The sequence below is a fragment of the Lotus japonicus genome, chromosome 5 (assembly GCF_012489685.1).
Source record: "Lotus japonicus ecotype B-129 chromosome 5, LjGifu_v1.2".
Lineage (NCBI taxonomy): Eukaryota > Viridiplantae > Streptophyta > Magnoliopsida > Fabales > Fabaceae > Lotus > Lotus japonicus.
Window position 1 is genome coordinate 40,597,921 of NC_080045.1, and position 21,959 is coordinate 40,619,879.

Sequence of the window (21,959 nt, forward strand, 5' to 3'; positions counted from 1 at the left end):
TTGACATTAAATCACATGTGACATTTTTTTAATTTTAATTAAAATAAAATAGAAAATTTTAATGTGAGTCGGATTATTGCGTGGGACAGAGAAGTTCGAGAGTTCATATGTGAGTCGGATTGTCTTGAGTTGGTTAAGCTGGTGACCGCTCCTGTTAGAGCACATGATCTAATTTATGATGGTATTATTAGAGACATTTGGGAAATGTTAGATCGTGATTGGCGGATGGACATCTTTTGGTGCAGTCGAGAAAACAATTAAGCGCGCGAATTGGTTGGCTAAGAGGGGTTCCGTGTTGCGTACGCCAAGACTAATTTATGAGTAGCTCCTCCCCCGAAGTGGAGGTTATTTTACTCATGGATTCTCTCATTGCAGTGTAGTTTGGTCTAGTGTTTTGTTATTTTCCGATGTATAAAAAAATTAATCAAATGAAGTCTACCCTCACAAACCATTTCATCTCTACTTACCAAACAAAAAATTGCTCCTCCATGAGGGTAATGTCATTCATCTTAAACAAGTGAATGATATAAACATAAACCACCGAGGGAGGATCAAAAATCAAAATCAAGGGTTGCAGTGAAACGGCGTCAGGGCAATCAGTCGTGAGCAAGAAGCAAGACGCCGCCGCTAACCACCGCTCCTCCCTCCGCCGGAAACCGGAATCGGAGACGAAAACAAGCTTCATCTTCATTCCTATGGTGACTGAAAACCTTCTACATTTTCATCTATTTCTCAGTTGATGATAACCAGAACAAGAACAACAAGAAGAAGAAGAAACTGTTAATGTGACGATGGAGGAAGAGCAGGATCGAATTTTGCTCTCCAGTTTGGGCGTGAAGTCTGCCAATCCCGAAGACATCGAACGCCATGTTTTGGAAAAGGTGATTCCCATTCTGTTTCATTTGAATTTGAATTTGTTGAAATTGATTTGCATGTGTTTAGTGTCGTTCAATCGAATGAAACCAAAACCTTAGGATGATTTGAGTTTTTTGAGGATGTTTGTTATTGTAGGCTAGGAATGATGCTGCAGTGACTGTTACTACTGAAGGTGAAGGGAGCAACACCAAGGAAGAAGAGTCTTCTCATTCACGGGAACCTCTTGATCCATCTTCGACTGCTAAAGCGGAGCTTCATCAGAAGCTGCGGGCGGTGGAGTTTGAAATAGGCGCGGTTTCTTCCACTATTCGGAAGCCGAAAAAAGATGGTGGTGGTGAGGGTAGCTCGGAGCGAGGGGTTGCTGAGGGTGATGCCCCTGGTGGTGGTGGTGGTGATGGTTCGAGTCTTCAGCGTGCTCTTGCTGCAGATAGGCTCAGGAGCTTGAAGAATACTAGGGCTAAATTGACGAATGAGCTTTCCAGTTTGTGTGAAAAGAACACGAAGGCTCAGCTAGAGGAAGAGCTTGCCAATTTGCGGAAGACTCTGCTTCGGAGTTTAGTTAAGGAAGACACGAGGCCGAAGAAGAAGCTTAAAGAAGATAAAAAGTTGACTAAAAAATCGGGGAAACGAGTTAAGACGGTCTCGTTTAATGATGATGCTGATTTCGACGCTGTTTTGGATGCAGCTTCTGCTGGCTTTGTTGAAACCGTGAGTTATTTGTTAATCTTTGCCGCTTTTTTGTCCTAGTATGTAACTTATTTCTTGTTCTGCAATATTGTAAATGCGATTTTTTATGTTATGAAGTGCTGCGGTTGAGCTAAATTTGAAGGATATATAGTTGGTGATGTAGAAATTGAAGAACTAATTTTCTACTTCTTTTGTTTTAGGAAAGGGATGAAATGGTCAGAAAAGGAATTTTAACTCCTTTTCATAAGCTGAAGGGATTTGAGCGGCGCTTTAGTCAACCTGAAGCATCAGCTAGTCATAATGCTGAAACATCCGCTAGCCATGCTGCAGCACAGCAAGAAAACAATGGTGATCTTGTCTCTTCCAGTGTTGAAAGAGCTGCTAGATCATTTTCTGAGGCAGCGAAAGCTCGCCCCACCACCAAGCTGCTTGAGTCTAGAGATTTACCGAAGCTTGATGCACCCACTATTCCCTTTCGCAGGCTCACAAAACCTCTTAAATATTCCAAACCTATAGATAGAGAGGCCGAGCCAAATAAAGATTCAAAAAGGAAAAGGAAGCGACCTTTGCCTGGTAGGCAATGGACCAATCGTGTTTCTCGTGAGGATATGCAGCTGGAAGATAGTGGTATGTTTTTAAATGACTTTTCTCATTCCAAAAGTTGGTCAAGTTATCTGGATTCTGGACCACATGAGAATAGAAAAAAATAATTGAAAAATTAAGGTAGTTGTTTGGTGTTCCTATAACGCATTAAGTTTCCTAGCAAGTACAATTTTGCACGCCTGTGATATATCTGGATTCTGGACTTAGAGGAGCTGAAACAGATTGTGATCTTATCAACTTCATCTGAGACTTGACAATGTCTTTAACCATAGCTAGTTGCAGTTGGTTCTGTTTAAAAGAATATAAAATCGATATGTTTTTTTTCATATAATATGTTTTTAGCGTTTTTTATATATATTGGAATGGTGATATGTCTTCTTTTGCTCGGATTTTTTGTGTTGGATGTGTGTGTTGCATGCAGTTTTGAAACACCCTTTTTTTTTTTATCTGAATTTTGCTGAGTAATACATGAATAGTTAATTTACATACTTGATAGTTCACTGACCTGTACATCTAATCTTGGCCTAGAATAGATTAATATTGCTTTTATCAAGAATATAATGATTAATGCTGATTAGTTGAAAGATGTATATTGGCCCTTTGTCAGTGTGAGACAAAGTTGATTTGTGATCCATCACAAACTGGCTTGACTTCATTTCACTCCTCTACATTGCTTTGCTTGCTGTATTAACTCAATTAGTTGAATGTATTGCAGAAAATGCAAATGGTTGTTTGGATACTTCCGATCAGGAAAATTTAGGAGCACAAGATGACCTTGCTGATCATGAATCTTCTTATGTCACATTAGAAGGTGGGCTGAAAATCCCTGATAACATATTTGAAGCTCTGTTTGATTATCAAAAGGTTGGTGTTCAATGGCTGTGGGAATTACATTGTCAAAAAGCTGGTGGAATTATTGGTGATGAGATGGGTCTTGGTAAAACTGTCCAGGTGTTATCATTTCTGGGTGCATTGCATTTCAGTGGTATGTTCAAGCCCAGCATTATTGTCTGTCCTGTTACACTCTTGCGACAGTGGAAAAGGGAAGCTAATAAGTGGTACCCGAAATTCCATGTAGAGCTTTTACATGATTCTGCTCAGGATTCTGCCCCTAAAAAGAAGCAAGACAAATCCGATGAATCAGACTATGAAAACAGTAGTTCAGATGACAATGATAATGAGAGAAGTATGTCATCTGGAAACTCAAGAAAATGGGAATCCCTGATAAATCGTGTCACAAGATCTGAATCGGGATTACTTATCACCACTTATGAGCAGCTCAGAATATTGGGGGACCAATTGCTTGACATTGAATGGGGCTACGCAGTTCTTGATGAAGGGCATAAAATAAGGAATCCGAATGCTGAAGTCACCCTCGTATGCAAACAGCTTCAAACTGTACACCGCATCATAATGACTGGTGCACCTATTCAGAACAAACTGACTGAACTCTGGTCATTGTTTGATTTTGTTTTTCCTGGAAAATTGGGTGTTTTACCTGTATTTGAAGCTGAATTTGCAGTTCCAATAGGAGTTGGTGGATATGCAAATGCCACACCCTTACAAGTATCAACAGCATACAGGTGGGTCAATATTCTTTTTATTTTGGTTAGGGAGAAGGTAAATTTAGCTGATCTACAATTATATTGTGGAACCCCCCCCCCCCCTCCCCCACTCCACCCCCCACTCCACTACCCCAATGTGCTAATTAAGACTAGAATTTCTAACAAGTTTGTAGCAATTTGCTTTGCTCCCATCAACTTTCAGTTTGGTGCGATTCACCCTGTCAACTACTGAATTTCATTGCGAATTTGAACAACACTATAGTAGGGGAAATGTATCATATTCTGATTTGTTTCCAGGGGTAAAATCCACCATTTACAAGTTGAGGGTAAATGGGGTGAAGGTGGTTAGTTTTTTTATCGTCAGTTGTATATTGACCAATGTTTAACAAAAGTGGGAAACTACAATCCAAAAATTAGTTAATTACTGTCAAAAACATTTCTTGTCCAGAAACAGTTATTCATATGATACTTAAATTTAGTCAATATGTGGTTAAAACATTGGAGAAGGACTGGAAATATTCCAGAATCTTGTAAACTGTAATTTTCGGAACATACAATTTAATTGATTAGGTAACAGATTCATCTACTGAGTCTGAGATCTGAGCACGTTACATGTAATGGAAACTTGAAGCAAAAAAAGCTTGTAGATGAATGTTTTAATTATATTGGTAGGATATTTCATCTAGGGAATTTGAGTTGGTTTTGTAGGTCAGACCCCATATCAAAGAATTTGATATAGTTTTGCCGTGTTACAGGTGTGCCGTGGTGCTTCGTGATTTAATCATGCCATATCTTCTCCGACGCATGAAGGCTGATGTAAATGCTCAACTTCCTAATAAAACTGAGCATGTTTTATTTTGCAGTCTTACACCAGAGCAAGTATCTTCTTACAGGGCATTTTTAGCAAGCACTGAAGTGGAGGAAATATTGGATGGAAACCGGAATTCTCTGTCTGGGATTGATGTAATGCGCAAGATCTGCAACCATCCTGACCTACTTGAAAGGGACCATGCCTTAAGTAATCCAGATTATGGAAATCCAGAACGTAGTGGGAAAATGAAAGTTGTAGCTCAGGTGCTTAATGTTTGGAAGGAACAAGGTCACCGTGTTCTTCTTTTCTGTCAAACCCAACAAATGCTTGACATTTTTGAGAATTTTTTGACTACTTCTGGTCATGTTTACCGGAGAATGGATGGTCACACTCCCGTCAAATATAGAATGGCTTTAATAGATGAATTTAATGCCTCAAACGAGATATTTGTTTTCATTTTGACAACCAAAGTTGGGGGTTTAGGGACAAATCTTACAGGTGCAAATAGGGTGATCATCTTCGACCCTGATTGGAATCCTTCAACTGATATGCAAGTAAGTTTGTACTTAGTAGGTCCTTTTGTTCTTGACTTTGTTGAAACGTGACTAGTAAATTTCCCTTGGTGTGTTTTTTCTTAGTTTGTTATATAATATTATAGATATAGTGGGTGGAAAGGAAAATGAGGAAGAAATATCAGAGGAATGGAAGGGTATGGAGGGGGATGCAAACTATCACATCTTTCAATTCCCATATTTTCCTTAGTTTGTGTTTGTGTTATTGTTTCAATTTCATTATCATGAAGAATAATGTTCGGATTTCAATTTTTAAATTCTAAATTGTTACTTGGGAGTAATTTTTTTCTTCGAACAGGCTAGAGAGCGTGCTTGGCGCATTGGTCAGAAACGGGATGTGACAGTGTATAGGTTGATCACACGTGGAACGATAGAGGAGAAAGTGTATCACCGGCAGATTTACAAACATTTTCTTACCAATAAGATATTGAAGAACCCACAGCAGAAAAGGTTCTTTAAAGCCCGGGATATGAAAGACCTTTTCATACTGAATGTGGATGGAGATACTGGGTCTACTGAAACATCGAACATTTTCAGTCAAATATCTGAAGAAGTAAATGTCATTGGTTCACACATAGATAATCAGGATAAGCATCAATATAACCAAACTGCTGAAGCGGGTTCTGGAGATGATGACGTTGATAATGATGGTGAATCACCGAGAGGATCTTTAAGAGGAAAAGGGAAAGAGAAGGTTGAAGGCGGCAGTGGAATTGATGAGGAAACAAATATATTGAAAAGTCTTTTTGACGCCAATGGCATACATGTAAGTTTCTCCAGCTTCAACTTGCATCCATTTATCATGCATCATTACGTTGATTTGACTATATTATTGGAAAACTACATTCTGTTGCATGGGTAAATGTTCAATAATCAATAATTAAGATAATTATGAAACAAGCAAGCATATGTTAATTTGTACATGAGTTTAGAAGGCATCTTTATCATACTCAAACTACATTAGAATGTACATATTGGTCTGTTTCTGGTTCTGGAGTAATGCTTTTAAGATACTCTTTTTATGATGGTAGAGTGCCATGAACCATGATGTGATCATGAATGCTCATGATGGGGAGAAGATGAGACTTGATGAGCAAGCTTCCCAGGTTGCGCAACGAGCTGCAGAAGCTTTACGTCAGTCACGGATACTCCGAAGCAATGACAGCGTCTCCGTTCCAACATGGACAGGAAGGTCGGGAGCTGCTGGTGCACCATCATCAGTTCGGCGGAAGTTTGGTTCAACCGTGAATCCCCAGTTAGTAAATAATTCAAAGGCACCGGATGCATTACCAAGCAACGGTACCAACAAATTCAATGGATTTGCTGCTGGGGCATCTTCTGGTAAAGCATTATCTTCTGCTGAACTGTTGTCTAAAATTCGAGGTAACCAAGAAAAAGCAATCGGTGCTGGGCTTGAACATCAGCTTGGTACGTCCAGTACCACTAATCAAGCAAGATCTACAGATGTTAGATCTTCTAGGGCTGCTGAAAATTCATCTGGATCGCAACCTGAAGTATTGATTCGTCAAATATGTACTTTTCTACAACAGCAAGGTGGTAGTTCCAGTTCAGCCAGCATAGTACAGCATTTCAAGGACCGTGTTTCCTCAAGAGAACTTGCCCTATTCAAGAATATGTTAAAGGAAATAGCAATTTTGCAGAAAGGATCAAATGGTTCCCATTGGGTTCTGAAGCCAGAGTATCAATAACAGTATAGTAAGCTATTTGCTAATATTTCAATGACGACTGCATGGTTCTGGTAACTTAAGTTGATGGAATATGCATTCTGTAGTCTGAACAGTAAAAACTGAAGATACTTCCTTGCGTTGAGGGCTTACTTTTTAACTTATTTTTAAGACATCATTGGGATGCAGGTGAGAATACTACACCTGTAGCATCCATCAGTGGTTTATTACCACAATTTTGTATACTGAAAAGGGACAAAATAGGTAAACAGGCACTTTTTGTCATACAGTAAATAGTAGCTTTATACTGCCGCTCCCGTTTTGTTTTTGTTTGTTTTTGGATCCAGTCTGGATAATTCTAGCGCACAAGTGTGAAGTGTCTATATGTGGCTAACTTTCCAGTTTTATCGTTTTCATGTGAATTTATTTCTGGAGGGAGAGGATATTTTTAATTTTTTGACCAAAAAAGATAGGGTGACGAAATATAAATGTGACTTCGTACAGTATTCTTCCTCTAAAAAAGAACTGCACATGGTGCACAGCATGTTACAATTTTGGGTTGTCTGTGTTTAGGTGCCCACTAGGGTGCTGCACTAGTTATATACTGGTCCATCGGTGGACTAGAGGGGTCGGTGGACCAGATGGTAATTTTGTCTTTCCCCTTCCCTCTTCCTCTTCCTCTTCCCTCTACCTTTCCCAACCTTGGTTAATCTGAAAGGAACAAGCTCGGGTTTCTCCAATTGCAAACCTTTGTCAAATAAGCAACTGAAATCAATGTGAACACAATCACCACTGGTAGAATCGTAAAGAATGTTTTCACCTTGCCGGCCACCTATCCCACAATATGCCCAACCATGGACCAAACTGCAGTTGTGTGAGCATAAGCAAGACGGGACGAGCCCTTAACAGGCAACATGCTTAGAAAATGTTGTCAAGAACCATTTGTGGAAAACAGGAGGAAACATTGGAAGGATTTTGTTTTCCCCTTTTCATTTGCTTCATATTTGCTTCATATCTGATACTATTTTTTTGACAATTATCATAATATACTATTTTCAAACACTCGAACTTAATTCTTGTCAAATTCAATTCACTAAACTTTTTTTTTTTTGAAACCCACTAAACTTAATTCTACTTACCAAACTTTAAAATTACAAGACCCATAATTTGTGCATGAACCCTTGTATTTAATAGCTTTTATATTAATAGACATTTGCTACTTCGATACCTGAGTACTGGGTGCATGGTGAGAAATCCTAAATTCCTTCGAAAAATAACTCGAACCCCCAAAATTTTCCACCATGACACTAACACTTAGTTTGGTAGGAGAGAGTTTGAAGTGAGAGAGATAGGATAGATGGAGTTAGAGGTGAGATTTTACTTCCATCCTTGTTTGGTTCATAAAATACTGTAGTAGAGAGAGAGAGAGAGAATTATGGTGAGCCACCCCAACTTTTAGCAATCTCCATTTTGAGAAGAAATGATGCATGTTGCTTTCTTTTTTTTTACTTTCCAATTTTGGCCAACTTACCATTTTGATCTTTTATATAAATATTTAAAAAACTTATGGGTAAAAATGTTTTTTTGATATGAAAAGTGACACTCTCTTCTCTCTTTCACCTCTACCTCTATCATACCAAACAACTCATAAAATATACTATATTTCTCATATATTTCTCTCTATTCAACTTCTCTCTTCTCTACTATCTCTTCTATATTTCTCTCTTCTCTACCAAACAGAGAATAAACGAGCCCCAAGTCCTATTGAAAATTTGCAATCTTGCAAAGTTACATTGGTACAACTCACTCAGTTCACGAACAGATGGATTAAATGTGAATAAACATAATAGTAAACACATTGACAATAATTTCTCCAATAACTGGAACAAATAAACTTGGAAAAACAACCTTATATATACCTATGTTAAGAAATCGGTAATCGGTTGATGATACATCATACATGGCATAAGGAAAACTCCCTTGCACACAAAAAAATCATAAGTACAACTCATTCAAGAAAGAGAGATTTTTTGGGAGAAGGGGTGGGGGATAGGGGAGAAATTCATGTTATATAGATATGGAAACCTGTTATTGCATACTGAGGAAAAATACATATTTCCAGGACTTCCCTCAAGGCACAGAATTCCTTGGTATCTTGCGCTAACTTTACTTATGACACCTCCTTTCTTCAGTTTCCTCCACTGTTTCTTTTCTCAAAATAAAGAACCAAAAAAATCAGACAACAACAAAAGCCTCATAGTTAACATGCTCATGTATATATATAATCAGAAGGCTGCCCATCCTGAAGCTGTGGTCGATCCTGAAGTGGCTGTTGACGGAAGATTCTTCTGAAAATGCCAACATAAAGTATGGATGTTACAAATGATTTATTTTAGGCTGTATCTTGGACTTTAACATATACAGGGAATTTGAATTGGGATGCTCCAGAAGGTCACTAGATAACTGATATGGATTAGGATGACCAAGAAAATTGCTTGTTCATCATATCAATATGGTCAATGCATGTAGGAATCTTGATTGATAGCCAGGATTTAAAACAACAACTCTAAACAAAACAGCCAGAATTGTAATATTTATATACATAAAATAAGGAAGAAATGCAGTTAAGTGTTCTTATCACATTTGGATTTGGGATCAAGATGGCAACTATGAAAAAGTAAAAGTAATTGAACCTGTGTAGGTAAAGCATGTAATTTCTAAGATTAGATTTCATCTGAAAACTCAAAACAGTCTTAAAGGGATGATGTAGCTACTTGCTACGAAGTAGTAAGCTCTAGAGTTTTCAACTATGTCGACAAATAACATGCAAAGAAGGAAACAGCCAAAAGAACATGAAGGATCAGCATACCTGTAGTTGAGAAAGATCTGATAAAGCGTCAGTAGAATGCCTCACACCCTCGTGTGTCCCTTTAGGTCCAGATCCATGAGTGGTGGAAACAATCCGAGCAGCAACAGGATCATTAGGAGGGGGTGGAAGAGGAGACCTGAGTTTCCCTCCCCCACTCGGTGGGGGAGCAAGGCTCAAGACTTTTGGCTTTGGTGTTGCAGCATGCCCACCCGTCAGGCCAGCCGCCGAAAGCATGCCAGTTCCACCAGGTGTCTTGTGCTTCACATTAATCCTGATGGTTTCACCTTCCTATATGCCAAATGACAAACAAATCCACTTCAAATCTAGTAAAAACAAGGATCCAAAAGGGGAATAAAGTCAAAAACTACAGTTAAGATAATGGGAATTGATTTTTGGAGAATGAAAAGATGGTGAAGAGCACAGTTTTAGATAGCGGCGCTATAGCATCGTCGCGTCGGGTAGCGGACCCCTGCCGCGACGGCCGCGAAATCCTGCTATTCGCAGCCAATAGCGGCCTTCCCTTGTATGGGATATCATTTTTGGGGGTCAACCGCGACAGGCCGCGATCCGCGATTGACTACTATGATGAAGAGGTAGTTGGGAGGAATACCCAAAATAGAAACCATGTTTGTAAAACAAAAACACATCTAAAAACTGCACTAAACACCCCGATTTGTTCAAAAGAAACCACCCTTGAGCAGCATTCATCATCACCACCACCACCACCATCATGATAATAATAGTAACAATAGCATATAGTAGCTAACAGAGAATGTAAGCACAACACAATCATCACTATAATCCGCTTAACCACAACATTGTATCCTCCTTCATTCATCAAGCTCAACAACAATTAAACCAATCAAAAGTACACTAATCACATTACATCCATCCCGGGAGGATAGCGTAGCGTAGCGGCAAGCCCAAAAAAAACACTATTTTGAGTGCTATTTATAGCACAAATAGTGGAGTAGCAGTGAACCCCCAGGGCACTACGCTATAGCGCGCTATTAACAAGCCTGCATCCATCACATATGCAAGTTCAAAATTGCTTTTTCTTTAATAGAATATAGTGTTATCTAAGTAAGATTTTGAACTAAAATAATTCACAAACAACAATCATGATATTAAACCAGAGCTGAATTATTCAATGCAAAAACTCAGATCCATAATATCAAACCTTAAGCCTGTGATTAACAGCAGGATGAATATCGATCTGAGAATCCTCAGCAGCATCAGCGTTACCAGATTCCTTATCATGCTCCCGACGCACATACTTCTCATGATCAGAAAGCGCGACGTTGAAATCAAACGCCTCATTCCTCTCATTGAACCCCAATCCAATGAAAGCATGCTTCCCTTGACCATCCTCGATCTTGAGGACAAAGTAGCGAGACGAGTCGAGCACCGGTTCAACCGACCCCTCACGCTGGCCGGGGTAGACGAAGCACGCGGCGAAGAGGTCGCCGGAGGCGGGATCCTCGAGGCGGATCTCGCAGCGGTCGCGGCGGGAGACGACGCGGATCCGACCTGTCCAGATCTTGTCGGACTGCAGCCACTCGCCGCACTTGTAGCCGCCGGAGGTTGTGCGCGGCGGGATCTTGTAGACGGAGACCTCGCGCACGACCAGAAGCGTGTGCTCGAAAGACTCGTCTTCTTCCTCTAACGACATCGTTTTGGATTGCGTTTTTTTGAGTTTGGATATGGAGTGGATTTTAATTTAATGTGAATTTGAGGAACGCGTTGTTGTTTGTTTTTTCTTCACTCACAAGGTCAACTGTTTAGGGTGGTGGAGATGCACAATCACTCCTCACTCACGTTGTTCATCTTCATTCTTCACCTTACCAAGACGTTTTGTTTTGCTTTATCTTCTTTACATGTTTGAGATTTGAGATATATGCTCTTCAATCAATGATTTTTATTTTTTTTAAGTCACAAAAATTATGAAAAAATGCTAATTTTTATGAAGAGAATTATAAATTACTTATTATTTACTAGTGTGAAGTATCTATCATGGTACTAATTTTGTGCTTTAATATATAGTTATCTTTGTGGAAACGTTAGTTTATAAGTATGATGGAATATGATGCTTAGTGGCATTCACAAAAGGAGCCGGCTACCAAGAACGAAAACGACAATAAACTTGGAAAAAAATGGTTTTTTCTTTATGTCGGGTCACGTTTTTTTTTTTTTTTTTTTAAGACAAAGGTAATGAATTAGATTGAAAATTAGTAGTAACTAAATATAAAAGTGGGATCTCATCAAGCTCACTTTTTTTTTTTTTAACTCAGCTCACGTTGTTAAATACACGGGTATATTTACCGGTGCTTAACATTTCAATTAATGTATGTTATTATATAGAAAGAAGTTTTAAAACTCAGCTCAAATCGACTGGTTGAACTGGTCTGACTAAAACTCTGTCATATAGTAGGTTTGAGTTTGTCATCAGATTAGATTAGCCATGCAATTGAACCGAAAGAAATTGCTTGACTCAATTGGTTTGATATGAAAACTAATGACTTGTTGTCGATGATGGTTGAACTGAATTGTCTTTAACGTGAAATTTGTTGAATCTATGAAGCAGATCTCCATCTCTAACAACCAAAAAACTCAATGTCGCTCACTGTAGCACATCTCCTCTACAACTATGTTGAATCACAAAGTCATCGTTTCCACTTCATTCAGCTTTCATTTGACGTCATCGATGCTTAGCTATGGAATCTCGTGAGGAGGAGCAACACAAATAGAAATAAAAGATGAATAGAATAATGTGAGTGACACACATAGAGTTTGGAACGAAGCAACACTCTTGTTAATGTTAGAAGAAATAAGAGCATCTTCATCCACGAGATCTTCTTTTGGATTCTTAGCAGTGTTCATGTGGGCTTAAAGTGTCACAGAGGATATAAGCAATGGATTTAGATTGTGCTTCAGCTACGATTTCTTATTTTACTTTTGGTTGAGTCTGGCAATATGACATACGTTTATATTTTTTCCACTAATTTTGATTTAAATTTCAAAATTAATTCAATACTTAGAATTAAATATTAATTTAATTAACCTTTCCTGACCACAAAGTTCAACCTTTCTCACGATCGCTGCCGGAACAGTCCATGCAACTAGTGGATCAGTGCGAATTAGAGCGAATATCTCCTACTAGCTCCCAGATCGCTGCAGATTAAAACTCCTAGCCATAGGATCAAAGCTACCAACAATCATAAAGGAGCCTTCCAACTCCCTGATCATGGCATTCGAGCCACATATTAGAGCTTTCTAGGGTATTTGCTTCAAGTCCATTACTTTTTTTTCCTTTTTTGTTTTGTTTTGTTCATCTCCCTCTTCATCTTAAGACTCTTCTATTTTTGGGTTTGATGTAGTATTTTTTGGGTTATTATGAATTTTCTATATGAATTTCTGGTATGGAGTTTCTATGATATTTTTTGTGATTCATCTCTCTATTTGCTTCACTTGTTTGGCTCTTATGTTTTTTTGGGACATTTTTTGTTGATCTATTTATGTAATTTTCATATAATCTTTCTTTTAATTTTTCATGTATTGAATCTGTTGATGAATCAATTTTTTCCTTTTTTCTTTTAACTGTAATTTTATTTATGAGTGAAAGAGAAAATAATGTTTTTTTATCCTAAAAACCGCTAGGCCAGAGTTGCTTACACAAGCAACAGGTTCGTAGACTTAAGCTCTTAAGCACTCCACATCAGCAAGCTTTATTGAGTTTTAAATTTGAGAACAAATTTTTAGCTTAAGAACCAACTCATAAGAACCTAATATTATGGTTTGTCATATGTAGGCCCAATAAATTTAGTGCTTTCCTTACTTCCTTTTTTTTTGTCTAACCTTATATGTTGGTGCTAGTGTTTATTTAAAGAGTTTAATTTTGATGCACCGATGGTGTAAAGTTTTTTTACACCGTCAACCAATCAGATTTCAAGGATGTGTCATGTCAATTAATGAAATTAAATAAAAATAGAGATTTTCCCACATCCTTGAAATCTGATTAGTTGATGGTGTAAAAAAACTTTACATTGTCGGTGCATCAAACTTTTTCTCTTATTTAAATAGGTCTTTTTATTTAAACTATTTCTTTTTTCATGCTAGAGCATGTGTTCTTTTTAAGTATATACTTGTTAATAATGTTAACTTGTATTACAAATATTAAATTTTTAATATATACCAAGTCAAACAATTCGATTGGTGGCCCATTGATCTTACCATTGACTGAGTATCTCGGCCAAGTCGATAACCAAATATGATGAGAGAGTTTTTACCTCATTCTTTCTCTTCTATTTTTCTTCTATTTCACTCATATAAAACAACTTGAATAATTTACTACATTTCTCGTAACTTTCTCTTTACTCGTTGATAAGTGTCAATTTTACCATGTTCTTTATTGTGTTTTAGACACTTACTTGTGTAATATTGAGAACTATCTTGTAGATTAACTATTTTTTTGTTAGACATGCTAAATTTGAGACTGAATGAGTTTAATATATGATTTTAGTCTCAATTTGAGTTGTAGGTTGAAGATTTTTTAGGAAATACACACTTGTTGAGTTGTTGTCCAAAAGGTGCTCAACATGACTTCAAAAGATTGAAAAAAACCAAGTCTAAAGAAATATGGCGTTGAGCACCCTACTCGTAAGAAAAAGGTTATAAGGTCGGTTTTGCTGATTAAAAAGAGATCACATCACTTGGAAAACTAACCCAAACAAAGAGAACTCGAAGGAGATCATCAAGGAAGGTTTAGGAGGCTAGAGAGAAGGCTTTGGAGCTGATTTCATCGCCGAGAAACCGTCACGGATTCGGTTTTTCATCTTTCTTCTTCTCTTTTATGATTGTAAAGCTATCATGGAAATGGATAGCTAATTTCTCATTTGTTGGGATTGAAACTAGTTGTTTTGATGCTCATATAATCTATTTGATTTCCTTTCGTACAAAACCCATGTTTCGATGTTAAAGAATCAATGGTTTTTTCTTACACTTTATGCTATATCTTAGGTTGATCCTCTTGAGTATTTTAATTGATTCAAACTTGTGTAGGGAACTCACACGTTCTTGAGTACGAACTAGAGTTAATCATATGTTTCTTTTCCATAATTCAATGATTTTTACCTTGTACTTCATGCTTGTTTTGGATTGATCACTAGAACACGAAATTAGATTCAGTAGGATGGTGGTAACTGACTATTTAAATCTGAACTAGGTAAAATAATCTAATGATTTTAAGGTGTAGGGATAGAGTTAGATCATTAGTCTATTCAAACATCCATGCTTAATGATACTCACTATTAATCAATCAAGGGGTTGAAGGTTAATATAGTTGAGTTGTGAATCTTCTACGTCGGGGGACTGTGTTGTAAGATAAGAAATGGTGGGAGGAATCAATTGCATAGAACTATATTTGTATGTGAATCAATAGGATACATAGAGGTCAAATAACGAAACTCTAATCTTAGAAAAACTATCTACCTTGGTGAATCCAACTCTTTTATCTTCTTTATTTATGTTTTTATGTTCTTAAGGGGCTTGGGAGGGGCAGAGTTGCGTCTTCTTTTTCTGAGGATGAGGTTAGGATGCTTGATGGAGTTGGTTATCCGATTGAGGAGGGGACGAGAGTTCCGGTTCAGTTCCTATTTCCAGAGATTGCAAGGGCGGTTTTTGATGGGGTTAGTATCGTGAGAGGTGCAGAAGGGAGAGGTGGTGAAGCCAGCGGTTGTTTAGCTCTAGGTTCGGCTAGGTTGGAGCGGTGTCTCAGAGGCGGCTTAGTTGATGTTGTGGCGGCGGTTGCAGAGGTAGTGCAGGGAGGTGAGGACGCGTTTGATACTCGGTTTGGCTCGAGGGGGTTTTGGGTGAACGGCTTGTCTTTTCTTCTCAAAGGGTCCTCGGTTGGGTGTTGGCACCGGGACCATATCTTGTCTGTTGCTCCATCTCTTCTGTCGGTGTCTGTGGGTGTTAGGAATGCTTTGAGGACTTTTATTCCTTTGAATTTGTTTCTTGCAGGTTTGAGACGTGGTTCTGGGCTATTGGAGAGCACTAAGTCCTTTGATGTGGCCTCCTCTGGTTCTTGTGCAGTTGCTGCTGCTGTTTCTCCGTTGCAGGTGGGTTCAGTGGTTTTGCCAGTGTCCTCTCCTTTCTCAGCTCTGGTTCCTTTTGATGGGGGGTCGGGTGTCGTTGGTTCTGCGCTTGAGGAGGGATGCGTCGTACAGCAGCAAGTTCAGCTACCTCGTAGGCGTGGGCGTCCCAAAAAGGTTCCTCCTCCCTACCAGAGTAATCCGAATTTGGGCTGCGAGGAGCAGCGGGGTGATTTAGAGGAAACTGGCGCTTCTTCTAGTAGTGGTGGGCCTTACTTCACGCGCTCGAAAAAGACGTGGTTGCTTGGCAAAGTCTTGGGGTTAGAGTTCGAGGGTAGCGACATAGAGGCTATCCGTGGTTTGGAGAAGGTCTATGAGGATCATTTTAAGACTTGAGTCGCGCTTGTATATCCTGGTTGTGTCTTTGAAAGAGTTAGGATGTTCTTTGTGGCCTATGCTCTTGTTTTTTTGCCCGTTTAGTTCCTGTTCGGTTTAGCGGGCTTCTTTTTGTTCGTCGAAGTGCCTTGTTATTAGTGGGTGATCTTCGCCCCCTGAGGGTCCTGTCCTTAGGGGTTTCTTGTGATAATCTATTTATATACCTTTACCTTTCAAAAAAAAAACAAACAACCAATCTATTTGTTAATCATCATTTGAGTTTGTTAGCTATTGAACGACATAAGTATTACACCTCCATGTGGATACAATAAAACTATTTACTAGACTACAATTGAGTCTTAAGAGATGCGAAAGTAGAGTGGTAAAAAAATCTTTCATCACTCATCTTCTAACTTTCTCTCTTATATTTTTCTCTCATAAACTAAATATAGTGCTAAGACGATTGTTTGTAAGTTAATTGTTTTTTTTTCATCTTTTATAACTTGGTCACCAATATTTGGTTATTTCAATTTTTATATATCTAAAGTAACTTTTTTTTTCATAGTTTTTGCATAGGTGCCATTGAGAGTCTTACAACTTTGAAGGCGTCTATTGAATGATTTATATCTGTTTTCTAGGTGAGGTTTTCTTCTAAAGTTCAATATGGGTTGCTATTTTTGTGATGGTCTATCACTTTCTTAATTTGTGCATTCTTGTCATGGAGAAAGTTATCTTCCACTCTTAAATCTTCAAGGGTTATTTGTACATCCTTGTATTGAGTGTGTGTTGTTTAGTGTTGATAAGCATTCTAATGAAACTTAATTTGTTCAACACCCAAAGTTACTAAAAGTGAAGTCATAGAGCAACTTACATTTTGAAAAACATTTACATGAACCAAATTTGCATTGTATGTGTTACTTTCCTATCACTCATATGAAATGACATATTTTGAAAAGTGTGAATTCAAAGTAAAAGCGTAGTGCGTGCAATATAATGTGGGATTATGAACGGATGAATGGGAAGTTTCACACAAAAGACTCAATAAAGTTCCAATTTTAGCTAGAATCTTACTTAATTAAACAAGGCTTAAATACTCTGGAGGTCCCTGAAATTGTCTCTCGTACAAAAATAAGTCCCTTAATTTTTTTCCCCAATTCTGAATCCCTGGAATTTTTTTTAATCAGAATAGGTCCCTACCCCTGTTATGTGCTTATGTGGCTCTTATTTTGCACAGTCGTCAATTCCAAGTGTATTTTTTATTTTTTTTTATATTCTAAGTGTGTTAATTAACTATAATTAACAATTTTCTTTATTTTTAATTCACAAATATCATTTTTTGTTCATCTCCATTGCAGAAGCAAAGTGTGACTCCCAATACTGTAGCTGACAACAAATGTAATTTTTCATTCTTCTTCTCATAAAGTTTTTAATTGATCTTCATCTTCAACCCTCACCACCACATTCATCAAGCCCCCTTCATTTCATTTTCAACACCGCACCACCGCCAACCCAAGTTCTCACATAATCATCACCACCCACAACCACCGCATTGTTCAGGTTTGAAGCTCAAAAAAAGTTAAAGTTTCAATCTTCCTAACCCTTATCAAAAGAGAAAGCATGAAACCTAAATATCCGAACTCAAAAACCCAGATTTTCGACCCAAAACCCATACAACTAAATTTATTCACCATCATTTTCATCATTATTTCATCATCTTCCTTCAATAGGAAAAAAATCAGAAAAATAAAAACATATATCCAAACCCAATGCCATCAACACCACCAAGATTTGAACAGAGGAAGATGAAGGAGGGAAGTCATCGAAACTCAACACCCACCACATCGAATCGTCTCACCATCAGACCAGATCTGCCTCCAAACCTTAGGGCCTCCATTATCTGCCTCTGGAACCAAACCTCAACTTCATCTTCTTCAGAAAAAGACACCAGATCCGACTAGATTCAACAACAAATTGACTACCTTCTCGCGGTGTAGGGCACCACCGCGACCCTTGACGAGGCTGAGGTGAGGGTCGACCTCATCAGCACTGTCGATGGTGAGATCGAGGACAGGTTATTGTCGGCGCGAAAAGTGAACGAAGGTATAGGCAGAGGCAGGTGAGCGCGAGGAAGGTTGTGGCTATGGCGGTGTGGCTTCGTTTTGGTCGCAGTTTTGGATCGGTGGTGGAAAACGGCAACGACAACGACAAGAGATTGGTAAATGACAGCGACGACAGGGAGGGGATGGGTTGGAGAAGTGAGAGAAGTTTAGGTCTGAGAGGATTTGTGTTCTGAGTGAGTGAGTGAGTGAGAGGGTGAATAATTTATTTTATGGATTTTTGTGGTTGTTGGTGGATGAAGATGATGAATAATTTATTAATCTTCTATCTCCTAACCTAATCTGATTTATCTATGGGAATAAAAAATAAAGTTATTTGTTAATCATAATTTATTCAACACAGTTGGAATAAAGAAAAAAAAATTGCACCTGGAATTGATGACTGTGCAAAATAAGAGTCACATAAGCACATAACATGGGTAGGGATCTCTTCTGATTTAAAAAAAATTCCAGGGATTTAGAATCAGATTTTTTTTTTTCAGAGACTTATTTTCGTACGAGAGACAATTTCAGGGACCTCCAGAATATTTAAGTCATTAAACAATAACATAGTGATTTTTTTTCTCATTGACCTTTTGAAAGAAATTATTTTTATCAAAACTCGAATTCGAGTAAGGAAATTTATATCCTTGGAATCGAGTAAGGAAATTTATCTCCTGGTCTTGTTCATGAATTGTTATTTACCCAAACGTATTTCTTAATGAACTTCATATTTAGTTACTTTTTTCTGTACCACGAACTGTTGCTCTCTGACTCTTATGTTTTTTTGAAATCTATAATTTACTGTATGAAGTAATAATATTTTTAGATTGGTGTAGATGGCTTACTCAAATGATGATTTCATTTACAATGGTAGACCTTGATAATAATTCTGGTGGTAATTGTGACATAAGAGCAACTCCAATGGGGGTTGCTTAACCTGGTTCCTTAAGTTAAGCTGCGTTCCTTATTTTTCTCCCCTATTGGAGCTTGCTGAGGTGGCGTTGCTAACAGCTCAAAGCTAAGCAACGCTCCTTAACTTGCTGCAGCCATTAAAAAATTGCTTTTTCTCTTTCCATTCAGCAACAGCAACAACAGAATAATCGTTAAAAGAAGAGGGAAGAACAGATCAATGAACAAGCATATCCAACAATACAAGGAAACCCAGAAAAGAGATTTAAATTTCAGAAATTTCAACAACAATCCAAAATTTCAGAAATATATTACAGAAGGGGAAGGGAGATGAATACAGATTAAATTAAAATACACATTTTTTAAACAAATCAAAAGAATTACACAAAAATGGAGAGGATCTCCTCTGAACCTATGAGCCTTTGAGCCTCTGATTCAGCTACCGCCGACCTTTGAGCCTTCGAACCTCCGATCTCCGATCTGGAGGCTTGCATGTCCTCTGAACCTTTGAGGACGCTCGATTTGGGCCTCGGTCTGGAGTTTGCCTTCGAACCTTTGAGCCTTTGAGAAGCGAACAGAGGAACGCCGAGAGAGAGCGAGAGAGAGCAGCATGGGCTTCGATTGAGAGTGAGAGAGAACGAGAGGGTTTCAGAGGAACATGGCTACATGGATGATCTGGGAAAGGAAAGGGCCACGGCGGTTGTGGTCTGAGCGAGAGGGTTTCAGAGAACGATTGAGTCCGTAAGAAAGACATGGCTACATGAACGAGAGGGTTGGAGGTGGAGAAAGGAGGGGACAGTTTCGAATCGAAGAGGGTTGACAGAAAAGGAGGTGGAGAAAGGAAAGGGCCACCGCTGTTGTGGTCTGAGCTTTGAAGTGAGAGAGAGAAAGAGGGTTTGTGTGGGTACTGGGTAGTGAAACCGTAGGAGAAAAAAAAGAGAGAGTGGGAGAGTAAAGTGAAGGAAGCTTCGAGAATGCTTCTGCGTTCTGTTGCGTTTTGAGTGCGTTTTGTGCCTCATTGTGAGTGGGTCGGTGCGTTTTGGACTGAAATGTATTCGTTTGGCCCAAAACAAGGAAAAAAAATCATTATTTTCAAGTTTAATTATTTTCAAGTATAAATAAGATGTTTGTACCATTTTTTTTTTTACTTTTTTACACAACTACACTTTCACACAATTTCATTCTTCCCACATACTCAATGGATCCTTCTTTTCAAGCTTATTGTGAGTACTTGAAAAATCAATCTTCTACTACTCATGAAAATTCTTCAAATCCACAAAGCTCAATGAATCAAACACCTCCATACCAAGTCTCACAACAACCACCTCCAAACCAAGTCTCACAACAACCACCTCCAAACCAAGTCTCAATACAACCACCTCCATACCAAGTCTCACAACAACCACCTTCAAACCAAGTCTCAATACAACCACCTCCATGCCAAGTCTCACAACAACCACCAATCTTTTACCAAAACCAACCACATTATGCCGGTAACAATTCTCCAAATCCACAATATGTAATGTATCAACAACAACCATTCATTTACCAACCACATGCTGGAGATGGTTCCCAAAATCCAACTCATTTTGTGCATCCATCACCACCACCACCAAACTCCTATAGCCCTCAAATTAGTAGCAGTAGTGAAAAAGTACCTGAAACACAATTTGAAGGTATGGTTGATGAGCTTGATGAGACTACTTTCCCTGCTAAAGGAGATGGCCAGAAACCCAAAAAATAACGCTTGAAATGGTGCTAAAATGACGATATAATTCTTCTCCAGACATGGCTCAACATTTCAAAGGATTCGGTAACAGGAACTGATCAAAAGGCTGAAACCTTTTGGCGGAGGATTGAACATCAATACAACAAGTACCGCAAAGTAGGTTCTCCTGAGAAGCAATGGTCTCAACTGAAGTCTCGCTTTCATACATTGAGTAAAGCGGTCTCAACTTTTGTCGGTTGCTACAAGAAAGTTACCAACCCTCCGAAGAGCGGCTACTCTGAGAGAGATATCATGGCTGATGCATGTTCATTGTATAATGCAATGGAAAAGACTAAAACATTCAATTTTGAGCATGCATGGCGGGTGTTGAAAGATGAACCCAAGTGGAAAGGAGAAGCAATGCCAATCTATTCTCAGCAGTCACAACATTCTACTAATGGGGTGCACACATCAATCGATGGTTCAGAACATGAGGTAGTACAAATATTTTCCCGTCCACCAGGTCAGAAAGATATGAAGGCAAAGGCAAAGGCTAAGGCAAAGGCTAAGGCAAAGGCAAAGGCAAAGGCTACAACAACTTCCAACAATGAACAACAGATGGCAGAGGCGGAATCTCTTGTCAAGGAAAAAGAGGAAAGGATGGCAAGACTTGAGCGTTTAAAGAAGAATGACCAGCTGAAGATGTTAAATGATATCCTTCTCCAAGACACATCTAACATGAATGAGGAACAATTAGCAGATTTTAAGAACATATGTGTGTACACTAGGCGCCAATTAGAGGACTTGTTTAAGGAATAATTGTTATATTTATATTTCTTATTTTGTTTTAGTTAATATTATAATGTAATGTTTCTAATTCTTATTGTATTTTAGTTAATATTATAATGTAATGTTTTAGTTTTTATTCTTACGGTGAATTGATCCTCATGCTGCTGATAGTGTAATGTGTTTTTTGTTTTGTAATTTTCCAAAGAAAAAAGAAAGAAGGAAGTGAATGAGCAATCGGTTCAATTGTGAATTTAATCATTCTACCTTTTTCATCATAATCCTATACACATGCATGTAATGAGCAATCAGTTCAATTGTTACT

The 21,959-nt window shown here is 38.3% G+C and overlaps 3 protein-coding genes across 4 annotated transcripts; 2 read left to right on the plus strand and 1 right to left on the minus strand.

Moving 5' to 3' along the window:
- The first annotated feature begins 460 nt into the window (after positions 1-460).
- On the plus strand, positions 461-7,110 carry LOC130720270 (protein CHROMATIN REMODELING 8). Of its 2 annotated transcripts, none has more exons than XM_057570895.1 (7): positions 461-881; positions 1,012-1,584; positions 1,764-2,190; positions 2,882-3,749; positions 4,487-5,096; positions 5,413-5,880; positions 6,146-7,110. In XM_057570895.1, the coding sequence occupies exons 1-7, from the start codon at positions 792-794 to the stop codon at positions 6,821-6,823; spliced, it is 3,714 nt and encodes a 1,237-aa protein (XP_057426878.1). In that variant the 5' UTR covers positions 461-791; the 3' UTR covers positions 6,824-7,110. The 2 variants fall into 2 exon arrangements, with proteins under 2 accessions (XP_057426878.1, XP_057426879.1); XM_057570896.1 differs by having other exon boundaries at positions 1,017-1,584.
- A 1,584-nt stretch (positions 7,111-8,694) lies between these two features.
- Positions 8,695-11,538, minus strand: LOC130720271 (uncharacterized protein At1g03900). Its single transcript, XM_057570897.1, has 3 exons — positions 10,849-11,538; positions 9,669-9,956; positions 8,695-9,147 (listed from the first exon to the last, which is right to left on the minus strand). The coding sequence occupies exons 1-3, from the start codon at positions 11,338-11,340 to the stop codon at positions 9,085-9,087; spliced, it is 843 nt and encodes a 280-aa protein (XP_057426880.1). The 5' UTR covers positions 11,341-11,538; the 3' UTR covers positions 8,695-9,084.
- A 9,167-nt stretch (positions 11,539-20,705) lies between these two features.
- LOC130719548 (glutathione S-transferase T2-like) lies at positions 20,706-21,667 on the plus strand. The gene is made up of 2 exons (XM_057570168.1): positions 20,706-20,816; positions 20,927-21,667. The coding sequence occupies exons 1-2, from the start codon at positions 20,706-20,708 to the stop codon at positions 21,665-21,667; spliced, it is 852 nt and encodes a 283-aa protein (XP_057426151.1).
- The last annotated feature ends 292 nt before the right edge of the window (positions 21,668-21,959 follow it).